Consider the following 12,620-nt stretch of genomic DNA (forward strand, 5'->3'; position numbering starts at 1 on the left):
CATCAGGAGAGCAGGATCTATTGCTAGAAGGAAGAAGAAGGCATGCAAGATTATATATATTTTATGTCTTGGAATTCCACATAAAATGATGCCACTACTGAAAATATTTGAAAACTACTGAATTAGAGTTTTGTGAAATTAATTACTTTTTTAAGTCGTATACAATTTTATACATGTTATGTAACATCATTAGACTTCTCACTTATGGGGCTCAAGTATCCAAGGTTTATTCATTTTTTTGTAATTATGTGAATTCTGATTGGTATATTATTTGTTGAACAGATATTTATTGAGTTCCACCAGTATGCCATATTATATTCAGCATAGACGATGGAATGATAAACAGACAGACCTGATCCCTCCCTTTATGGAACTTAAACAAAAAGAGGGACATACAAGCAAATATCACCAGCATGAGGTTTTATGCTATGATCAGGAGTTATGAAGCAAAAAGACAATAGAGATATCCAGAGTAGATGATTAATATATATTTAAGGCTGGTAAGAGTAAGCCAGATCATGGGAGAGAAAACAGAGAGTAGTCAAGGCAGAGGAAAAGTCTATGTGAAAGCTCAGAGGCTAAAAAGGAGTGTTAGAGAAGCCAAAAACTGAGCATTGTAGAGACAGTATAGTAGGGAAGGGGAATGAGGAGTGGGTAATAAGTGAGGAAGCTGAAGAGGCATGCCATGTTCAGATAATGTGGTCCATGATGATTTTTTAAAAAGCCTTTTCCTAACTGCGGTGGGTAGCCAGGGAACAGTGTAGAGCAGTCAAATAAAATACACAATTTAGAAACATCCTCCTAGTTGCAGTGTGGAAATGAGTTGGTGAGAGGGACAGTTGGATACAGGGCAACAGGAGATTGCTGCCGTAATCTAGATGAGACAGGATAACCAGAAGGGAGTAGCTGTGGAGATCAGGAAGAGGGGTTAGGTTTGGTAAATATTTAAGAAGTGGAATCAGTAAGATTTGGTAATTAACAGTATGTGGGAGACAAGGCAGAGGGAAAAGTAAACCTTGACTTCTAGGTTTCTGCCAGAGGCAGGTGACTGAATAGTGACATCACACATCAAGGAACCCAAAAAGAAAAGCAGGTGGAAAAGAGAAATTCAGTCTAAGAGGCAGTTTGATACACAGGTTTGAAAGTCAGAGGAGGAGGCAGGTGTGGTGGCTTATGCCAGTAATCCTAGCACTTTGGGAGGCCGAGGCTGGTGGATCATGAGGTCAGGAGTTTGAGACCGGTCTGGCCAACATGGTGAAACCCTGTCTTTACTAAAAATACAAAATTAGCCGGGCATGATGGCAGGTGCCTGTAATCCCAACTACTCAGGAGGCTGAAGCAGGAGAATCACTTGAATCCGGGAAGCAGAGGTTTCAGTGAGCCAATATCATGCCATTGCACTCTAGCCTAGGTGACAGAGACTCCGTCTCAAGAAAAAAAAAAAGAGGGAAGTAGTGTCTGGTCAAAATATGTCAGTCTGATAGCATTGACCCAGAATGCTATTACAAGATCTTGTGAAAAATATATGTATAGGGATCTGACCTTGTCTGTGCAATCGTATTTGATAGATGTTTGCTGGATACTGTTATGCAAGATGTAAGAGGAGTTTTTAAAAATTAATTTTTTTATTTTTTATTTTATTAAAAAAAAATTTAAGAACGGGTGTGGTGGCTCACACCTTGTAGTCCCAGAGCCCTTTGGGAGGCTGAGGTGGGTGGATCACTTGAAGCCAGGAGTTCAAGACCAGCCTGGCCAACATGGTGAAACCCCGTCTCTACTAAGCACACACACGCACACACACACACACACACACACTAGTTATGCATAGTGGTGCATGCCTGTAATCCCAGCTATTCAGGACGCTGAAGCAGGAGAATCACTTGAATCCAGGAAGCAGAGGTTGCAGTGAGCTGAGATTGTACCACTGTACTTTAGCCTGGGCGACCCAGGAAGACTCTGTCTCAAAAAAAAAATTTTTTTTTTTTAATTTTTGTGGGTACATAGTAGGTGTATATATTCGTGGGGCACATGAGATGTTTTGATACAGGCATGCATTGTGAAATAAACACATCATGGAGAGTGGGGTATCCATCCCCTCAAACATTTGTCCTTTGAGCTACAAACAATCCAATTGCACTCTTAAGTTATTTTAAAATGTATAATTAGGTTATTTTTGACTATAGTCATTCTATTGTGCTATCAAATAGTAGATCTTATTCTATTTTTTTTTTGTTCCCATTAACTATCCCTACCTCTCCCTCAACCCCTACTACCCTTTAAAAATTAAAAAATCATGTCAGTCTGAATAATTACATTTTGTTTTGTTTTGTTTTTGAGACAGAGTCTCTCTCTGTCACCCAGGCTGGAGTGCAGTGGCACTATCTTGGCTCACTGTAGCCTCCCTCCCAGGTTCAAGCAATTCTCATGCCTCAGCCTCCCAAATAGCTGGGACTACAGGTGGGTACCACCACATCCAACTAATTTGTGTATTTTTAATAGAGATGAGATTTCACCATGTTGGTGAGGCTGGTCACAAACTCCTGACCTCAGGTGATCCACCTGCCTCAGCCTTCCAAAGTGTTGGGATTACAGGCGTGAGCCTCCACGCCCAGCCAATTACATTATCAAAGTCAAAGAAAATATAGAGATGAATCTCTAAATTAAAAATGTTTTATTTGGAAAACAAGAATTACATTTTGGGACATGTACACAGATTGGGTGATCTTCATATGGCCAAAGAACAAAGAGAAGGTTGGCACTAGTAAAGTTTTGGGGAGCTGGCAAGCTCTGATTGGTGGGTGAGTGATAGCAGTGGGTAAAGTTAGTCTTAGAGTCACAACAGATTGTTTCAGTAGCTATTAGATAATACTGATTTCAGGTTACCACAGGCAGTTTCAGCAGCAGGCTTGCAGAGAATTACATTCATGAAACAACGTTATATGCCCTAAGTGCTTTTTCCCACTGGCCCCTCAGTTGATTTAGTTGGATATGACAAGATTGATTCAATTTGTGTAATCAACTTTCACAACATATTATTTTTTTCATCATAATAAAGGTGACCCAATTGAAATAAATGCCTCATTCTTTACTTCACTCTCAAAATGTTTCTTCGGTGCTTTCCCGCTTATACAACTGGGGTCTGCTTTTGAGTTTAGATCCTTCTCAGTTTGATTCATTTCAATCATCACTTATTAGAGGCCTTCTCTGCTAAGGATAGGATAAAAGGAAGAAGCAAGTGCTCCCTGTTCATCAGGAATTAAGGGTGTTTTGGGAAAATCTGACATGTATTTAAATGGTTTCAATATAGTGTTTTAAATAACATGATGGAGTTTGTAAAAAGTATTTTCAAGCTCTTTGGTTCTACTTTTTGGGACTATTTTTATTCTAATCATTGGCTTTTTAATCAAAGTCCATATAAATATTTATGTAATCTACGTTCCAGTCACAAACCATGTTGAGACAGTACTACCAAGAATTGCCTTGAACTTCATCTCTAGATGCCATCATTGGTTCAGACAATTGCAGTTTAAGGCAGGGGGCTGGAGCAAATCATAGGGTTGTCATCCACTTCTTGTGCTTTGAATTCCAACTGTTTCTTAATTTTTGTATCACCTGCATTAACTATGCAGACTAGCAATAATTCACCCAGGCCAGAAGGCCTCCAGCTATCTTACCCACCAGAAAATTAGTTCATGTGCAGTTTAATGAGTACCACAGCCTTGCAAAGGCAGTAGTTAAAATTCAGGAAGTCTGGGTGTTGAATAGCTGGAAAGATATTTTAAGATTAATCTCCATCGAAAGAGGCTTCTGATCATATGGGCCTCCTCTCGCCTACTTAAATAAGATTCAGTCCATGATTTGCAATAATACCCATAGAGCATATAAAAGAATATTGTGGGAACATTAAGGAAGAGCTAGTTGAATCAGTTTTGTAAAGCACTTGGAACTCAGTAAGCCATTAGTAAATGTTAGTTGCCCATGCTAACCATCATTATTATTATCATTATTAGTATTTAAGTGGAAGAGAAGGGGGAAAGGACATGCTAGGCCAAGAGAATAACTTAATTGAAAACATGAAAGTGAATGTCATTTTCCAAAATAACTCATTATGGTTGAGATATAGAGTATAATGTAGAGAACAGTGATGAGAGATGGTGCTAATGAGAGAGAGAGTTATGTTGGGACCAGATTGTAAAAAATCTTAAATGCCAGCTAAAGAATTTCTACTTTTCAAAATATACAGTGGGAGCCATTGGAAAAAAAAAATTGTGGGTTTTTTTTTTTACCTCATATTCAGGTTTTCTTTTTCTTTTTCTATGAAAAATTTTCAATATATACTGAAGGGGTGAAAAAAAGGCAGTATAATGACCCCTGTGTACTCATTACCCGGCTTTAACCATTATCAATATGTGGCCAATGCACTGATGATTTTAAAGCAAGGCAAGAATGACTAACATTATACCACATCCATTACCTTACTTACTCTTCACTATATCCTGTGGAGTATGTGGTACTCCTACTTTCCTTAATTACAAATAAGAAAACTATCAACATGATAAAGTAAGTAAAAGCTCTGGGATTCTAACCCACATCCAACTGGTTTCAGAGCTCAAGCTCTTTCCTGTCTCGCATCTGAAGTAGCGCATGATTGCCAGTTGAAAACAGCTGCTGATCTATCTACAGTAACAGTACCTATTGGTGCTCTTGACCCTATTCAGGATGGTAGGCTTCTCTGCCTGCAGCCACTCTACTTCCAGAGGGTCACCAGAATCTAAGTCCACGTAAATGCTCAACCTAGTTCAGTAGTTTTCAAAGTATGGTCCCAGGCCAGTGGCAAGTTGTTAGAAAATGCAGACTCTGAGGGCCCAACTTCAGCCTACTGAATCAGAGACTGGGAGTGAGGCCCAGCAATTTGTGTTTGTTTTTTAAAACAGACTTTACTGTTTAGAGCAGTTTTAGTTCCACAACAAAATTCAACAGAAGGCACAGAGCTCTCTCTTCCCCTACATTTCCTCCCACTATCAATATCCCCCACCAGAGTGGTACATTTGTTATAATTCATGAACCTACATTGACACCATCATCATCACCCCAAATTTAACAATAGGGTTCATTCTTTACATTGTACAATCTGGGTTTACAAAAATGTATAATGACATGTATCCACCAGTGTAGTAGTATACAGAATAGCCTTACTATGCTGAAACAATCTATGTTTTTATAAGCTCTGCAGTGATTCTCAGGTACATTTAACTTTGAGAACATCGGTTTAGTTAGGCCTTAGAAAATGAAAAGCAGCTAGTATCTCAAGGAATCTTCCTTACCCCTAAGGCTTTCAGGGTTTTTTGCCTACCTGTAAAAAAAGAGAGGGGAGGACTGAAATACATTTGTTTTGTGCTTGTCAACTGTTAGGATTCTAAAAACTAGGATATTGCTATTAAGTTGGGATTTGCCTTTTTAAAAAGAGTGGTCCAAATCCCTGTTGGAAGTAAATCTTTTTAATATAAATAGTTAGGTACTACTAGTGCAACAAGTTGCCTTTTTTTTTTTTTAACTCTTTTATATTAAATAATGCACATCTGTATAATTCTGGTTGACATTCTTCCATCTTAAGTGAAGAAAGATGCTTCTACATCTAAATGCAAAACTATCAACTAAAGTTCAGTATTTCCAATTAAACTTTTTTCAATACAGCATCTCTGGGGTGCCAATTTTTCTGGCCAAGAACGTCTATGGCCATGGTGCCTTTGCCCAAGTTCTTGTCCTGCTTCCAGGAAGCATGAGGTAGGCAGACAAGTAAAGGTAAAGAAGTTTTATTTACTGTTAGAACAGCTCAGAGGAGTGGGTAGCTCTTCTTTGTAGGCAGATCGTCCTCTGGAGTATTCAGCTTTCAGCAGAGAGGAGGCCCTAGAGAGGGTAGCTTTTCTCCACAGGCAAGTCATTTGGACATCTCTGCAGGTCACTGAAGTTCTCAGCAGAGTGGGTAGAGCTCCTGCAGCTGGCTGTCCCATCATCTCCAGCTATCAGCAGAGAGAGTACTCTCTGCAACTATTTATCCCATCCTCTCTCTGCCCTCTTCCTCCTCGGACCATCCTCTCCCCTGACTAAGCCCAGGGTTTTCATGGACCTCAGAGGGGAGGATGGGTTGCCGATTGGGTGAGTGGCTCTATGAAAGCCCAGAAGAGGCACCACAAGTCCCCACTCTGGTCTGATGGACTGGCAGTCCAGGCCCCAGTCTTTAGGCCCTCCCTGGCCTGAAGGTGGGGCCTTACTGGGAACCCACCCACTTCTGCCCAGAACTCTGCCTCCCACTGCTATTCCAGGCCCTGGAGCTCAGCCACAGCCCCACTGATCAGAGTAGGCTCCAGGAGAGGAGAGAGGCCAGGCAGCAGGAACAGACATCCCCAAGCCATCAGGGACAGTGGCAGGGGGCCCTTCCCAGGTGTGCCCCAAGAACACAGGGAAGCTCAGATCCATAGCTGCATTTTGGGCAGCTGTAGCCCCTCCCAGGAGGCCAGGGTCTGCAGCTGCAGTTTAGGAGACTACAGTGGCACCTGGTGATCTCCCATCCCAACTCAGAAGGGGCAGGGCTCCCACTGGCTCCATGGAGTGTGCAGCCCCAGCGGTGCTGCCCTGCTGCAGCCGGCATGATGCCCTGGTGCAGCAGACACTGCCGTTGCTTTGGTAAGGCTTTGGCAGCTGTTTGGATTATCATGGACCCTGGGATACATGTGTCAGAAATCAGTTATTATCTCATGATGAGATAATATATGTTTTATTGCCGAAGTGAAATATAGAAACAAATTACTTCTTGAATGTCTTTATGAAGTGTTTAGAATTTATTTATTTTAAAGATAGGGTCTTGCTCTGTTGTCCAGGCTAGGGTGCAGTGGCATGATCATAGATCACTGCTGATTAAAACTCTTGGGCTCAAACAGTCTTCCTGCCTCAGCGTCCCAAGTAGCTGAGATCATAGGCACATGTCACTGCACCCAGTTAGAATTTTTAAAGTAGGATTTAAGAAGCTGAGTGAATGTATAATTTCTGATTTGTGATATACTTCTATCAAAATTAATAGTACAATTCCTTTAGTGAAAAATATCTTTCAGAAATAATCCTGATTATAGTAAGGTCAAAAAGAGAAGTACCAACAGAACTTTGATTTTCTTTTTTTAACTTTTCTCCTCCCTCTCACTTCACCCATAAAGCTAGCACAGAGTCCGGGCACAGTGCAGTGGGTACTGTTTATATTGCCCTGAGAAAATAGAAACTGTGTGGCTATTTGATTCACCTTAAAATCATGCCCCCTTTTTTTTTTGAGCTCACAATGCCCGTATTACCATTTGCTATGCTCAAATAAAATACACCAGTGGTTTTGTATCAGAAGCTGTTATATATTCTTTTTCTAAACAAGTTCAGGAAAAGTATGTCCTAATACAGGAAATTTTGTTCAGACTTAATAAACCAGCAGTGTCTCTGGTGATGTTACATAATTACGTGGTAATCGTACTAAAAACATTTGCAGTGCCTAAATTTACAGTGCTCAATGGTGTCATCTAGTAGTGTAAGCATTACAGAAGGTGTGGCTTTATTACTCATGCTTTTCAGACAGAATTTGTGTATTTTTTTTTTAAAAGTCACACTAAAAGTTTAATGTAACAGCCAAACATAAGATACAATGGAAGACCTCCATTGAGGATTCTTAGATATAATACCAACACGGAAGCAACAAAAGAAAAGTAGCTAAGTTAGACTGCATCAAAATTTAAAAGCCAGATAGGCTGCCTATAGTCCCAGCTATTTGGGAGGCTGAGGCAGGAGAATTACTGGAGCCCAGAAGTTTGAGTCCAGCCTGGAAAACATGACAAGACCCTATCTCTTTTTTTAAAAAGTAAAACTTTTATACGTCAAAAGAAAATTTTAAGGAAGTAAAAAGACAGCCCACAAAATGGAAGGAAGTATTTGCAAATCATATATGTTGTAAGAATCTAGTATCCAGAATATATAAGGAATTCTTACAATCCAACAACAAAAGACAACCTGATTTATTTATGTATTTATTTTTTTGAGGTGGAGTCTTGCTCTGTTGCCCAGAGCTGGAGTGCAGTGGTGCAATCTTGACTTACTGCAACCTCTGTCTCCCAGGTTCAAGCAATTCTTGTGCCTCAGCCTCCCGAGTAGCTGGGATTACAGGCGCACACCCGGCTAATTTTTGTATTTCTGGAAGAGATGGGGTTTCACTGTGTTGGCCAGGCTGGTCTCAAACTCCTGACCTCATGATCCACCCGCCTCAGCCTTCGAAAGTGCTGGGATTACAGGCATGAACCACCATGCCCAGCCTGACAACTTAATTGAAAAATGAGTTAAGGACTTGAGTAGGCATTTCTCCAAAGAAGATATACAAATGGCCAATAAGCACATGAAAAGATGCTCAACATAATTAGTCATTAGAGAAATGCAGATCAAAACCACAAAGAGATACCATTTCTAACCACTAATACAGCTTTCATAATTTAAAAAAATACCAAAATACAAAAGAATAACTGTTGGCAAGGGTCTAGAGAATTTGAACACTCATAACATTGCTAGTAGAAAGGTAAAATGTTGCAGTCACTGTGGAAAGCAGTTTGACAGTTCCTCAAAATTAAACATAGAAGTTTATCATATGACCCAGCAATTCCATTCCTGGGTACATTCCCAAAAGAAATGGAAAAAGTGCTCAAACAAAAACTTGTACACAAATATTCATAGCAGCATTATTTATAATAGTCAAAAAGTGGGGAAAAGGCAAATTTATATCACCTGATAAACGAAATGTGGTACAACAGAATATTATTAACCTGTAAAAAGGAATGAAGTACTTAACAAATCAATGAACCTTCAAAATATTATGCTGAGTGACAGAAGCCAGGCATAAAAAGTCATGTAGTATATCATTTCATTTATATGAAATATCCAGAGTAGGCAAATCCATACAAGTAGAAAGCAGACTGGTGGATGGAGAATGAGTACTTAACTAGTACAGTGTTTTTGGAGAAGTAGTAGAATTAGATAATGGAAATTGTTATACAGCTTCGTCAGTGTACTAAAAGCCATTGAGTTGTACACTTTAAAATTGTTAAAATGGTGACTTATATTGGGTGAATTTTATACTGCGATTTTTACCTCTACTGATTGGCAAGACTTCAGAACTTTGATTATTGTTATTATTAATTATTATCATATTTTTCCATAGTTGTTGCTAGTATGTGTATATATATATATATTCTTTTTTTAATCTAAAATTATTTGGTGCATACTTTTCATCTATACAGTTTCCACAGGTTTTATTTTGGTGGCAGTATACATCATAGCTTAATTATTTCTCAGATGTTCAGTGATTTTTTTCTCTCTCTCTCTTTTTTTTTTGTTTTGGTTTCAAAGATTCCTGTTACAGATGTTTAAGGAAATAAGAGTTTTCAAACCCTTCATAGATATTACACTGGTTTTTTCCTCCCCAGAGCAGTATCTCTGAGTCGCTTTTCATTTTTAAATATTTTTATTGTGTTTTTTATTCGACTGCTGTTTAATAAATATACATACACTAATTTATAATCCTACGAATAATGGTTTGGGGGAAAATGGAGGAGATTGTTATAGAGTATCTACTCTTTTCCAGGCACTGCACCTGCATCCTTTCACATTTATTATTTCACTTAACTCCTACGCTTAACCAGATTAGGAAAGATCAGAACCCACTCATTTTGTCTCTAAGTTGTGTCCTATTTTCCCACAGCTTTACTAATATTGGATCTTACCTTTTTTAGTTCTTGTTTATTAGAGAGATTCAACATTTTCTGAAGTGATTGGTAACTGTTCATATTTACTTACAATCTGGATCTTTTGTCCATTTATTATTAACAAATTTTAAACAACATACCTACTTTTCTCATAGGCAAGGTATCATGTGTCAAAGCTTTACTATAGTTTTTTCTGCTTTTATTTACTCCTGTGTTACAGGCTCTGGATGGAAATGTGTATGATCATCTCAAGGATTATTTAATAACCTTCAGCAGGACTGAGCTAGAAACATGCCAAGCTGTGCAGAACACATTCCAGTTTTTATTAGAAAACTCCAGCAAGGTAAGTTACCTTTAGTGCAATGTATAGTGTTATCCAACTTAGAAGCTAAAGTATTTCTGCATACAAAGAGAATGAAGGTAGCAGTGATATTAGAAGAAGGCATTTAAGGACAAATTTCCTGGAAACAGCATTCCTTCTAACAAAGTTGGAGGAGATTCTATTCTCCTTGTTGATGAGTTAGTGAAGATGCACTAAGGGCAAAAAGGAAGGCGGTGATACAAGCTGGCTTAGAACATTGGTCCATTGCCCTATGCATTGCCTTTGAGAAGGATTTGAACTTCTACCCAGAGTTTGAATACATTCTGTTCACATGGGGGAAACAATAGGTTGTGTGTCAGTACGAAGAGTATTATAAGAGCACAAAGAGAAAAGGAGCATTTTATAATTGATATAGAAACAAATACTTCAATGTCTTGGTTTTTGTGTTTTTTGTTTTTATTTTACAAATTAAGCCCTACTATATATATGCTGTCATTTTTCGATAGCAGTCTTTATTTAAGTGTTGCTATCCATCAGGTTTGCTGACATGTCACATTGTATGCAGAGAAAATAAATGTAATGACTTTTCTTCAAGATTTGATAGATTAAAATGTTTTACAGTTGTGAAACTGTCTTTTGGAAGGTAAATAGTTCCTGTGGTTAGTAAATGTTTTTTGTTTGTTTGTTTGTTTGTTTTGAGTCGGAGTTTCGCTCTTGTTACCCAGGCTGGAGTGCAATGGCGCGATCTCGGCTCGGCGCGATCTCGGCTCACCGCAACCTCCGCCTCCCGGGTTCAGGCAATTCTCCTGCCTCAGCCTCCTGAGTAGCTGGGATTACAGGCACGCGCCACCATGCCCAGCTAATTTTTTGTATTTTTAGTAGAGACGGGGTTTCACCATGTTGACCAGGATGGTCACGATCTCTTGACCGCTCGTGATCCACCCGCCTCGGCCTCCCAAAGTGCTGGGATTACAGGTGTGAGCCACCGCGCCTGGCCCGTTCTATTTCTTTTTCAGTATCTTTGGGTAACTTTTCCTAGACAATTGTCCGTCTCATTTAAGTTATCAGATTTGATGTCATAAATTGGTTTATAAACATGTTTGCTTCTAGTTTTGTCTCTGTTTTTATTTTTAATATTGTTTGCGCCCTCTGTCTTATTTTGACCAGACTTGTCAGTCTATTAATCTTTGCCAAGCACGAGATAAAATGACCTTTGTTCCGCTTCTCTGTGTTGTTTCTATTTCCTTAATTTTTGCCTTAATCTTCATTATTTCTTTCTACTGTTTTACAGTTTATGTTATTCTTTCTCAAGCTTCTTTTTCTATTTAGATCCCATGTTTTCAGTCTTTCTTGTTTCTAAGTAAATACATTTAAAGCTTTTTAAAAAGTATCTTTCTGCTTAAACCAAATTGTATGATATATAGGGCTTTTGTTATTCTATTTTTTTCTCCTTATTAACCATGATTATTTAGAAATGAGTTTTGCAGTTTTCATTCAGTTGGAATATGTGGTAGGGTGACATTTTTATTTCTAATTTTATTATAAATTGTATTTTTTAATCCAATTACATTTTCTCTACTTTTATCAGAGAGGTTATCTCCTAGCAAAATTCTTTGAAATCCTTTTTTCCAAGAATAAGTTGGACTGGATACATTACCCTTAGTTTATAAAACATGTAAACATTGTAGTCATAACAGATAGCTAATATTTTACACATTCTTAATAATTTCCTAGGACTTTTAGCATGGAGTATGTCTTGAATCCCTTGAGGTTGTCATTACTGTGTTCATTTATATAAAGGAAATTGGACTCAGAAAATTATCTGACTTGGCCTGAGGTTACACATGCACGCATAGTACTTTCCATGCTCTTCTACTATATTCTCTTTAGCTTGTATTATTTTAATAGAAAATGAATTAAGAATTTATGAACTAGTTTGAACACATAAAGAGATAAGCTTTTATTTTCTGCATTCACTCATATGAGTATCTTACTCCCCAGGGATGAGGAATAAATGAGATGCTCTTACATTTAAATCGAAAGTGGTAGGAATAAAAATTTAATAAGAATAATGTCTCTAGGAGTCGTGCCCTTTTGTTCCAAGTACCAGAAGAGGCCTGCAAGTTTGATGCCATATGCTTTTCTGTTATAAAGAGCTTGTTGCGCTGCTCTTGTTATACTGCTGAAAGCAACCCAAAGAGAAGTTTGACACTTTTAAATTTTTATTTATTTTATATCATTATTACTTTGTTCAAAATGTGACATATTCCAAAAGATATTTTGATGGCAGTTCATAACAACATACTGTAAATGTTAAAGTGCTTTCTATACCATTCATCCCCTAAATGGAAACAGACGGCCCTAGGAGCTTTTGTTAAATTTTAATTATTTATAAAGCTTGCTTTTCTCCTTAATATTTTATGAAATGCTTTGTATATGTAACTGAAGCAGATGTTGTCATAGGTATTTTCTCTAGGATAGTAACTCCAAAGATAGCTCTGCTGGCCTTTATAGTTTGC

General features: G+C 38.2%; 1 protein-coding gene across 17 annotated transcripts in view; it reads left to right on the plus strand.

Moving 5' to 3' along the window:
* Positions 1–12,620, plus strand: part of FCHSD2 (FCH and double SH3 domains 2) — a 300,132-nt gene that overhangs the window by 194,501 nt on the left and 93,011 nt on the right. For all 17 annotated transcript variants that reach the window (XM_035264145.3, XM_078340290.1, XM_017977813.4 and 14 more), the window contains one exon: positions 10,000–10,122. In XM_035264145.3, the coding sequence (XP_035120036.1) occupies positions 10,000–10,122 (123 nt within the window). The remainder of the gene's footprint in view (positions 1–9,999; positions 10,123–12,620) is intronic.

Source organism: Callithrix jacchus, chromosome 10 (genome assembly GCF_049354715.1).
Source record: "Callithrix jacchus isolate 240 chromosome 10, calJac240_pri, whole genome shotgun sequence".
NCBI classification, from domain to species: domain Eukaryota; kingdom Metazoa; phylum Chordata; class Mammalia; order Primates; family Cebidae; genus Callithrix; species Callithrix jacchus.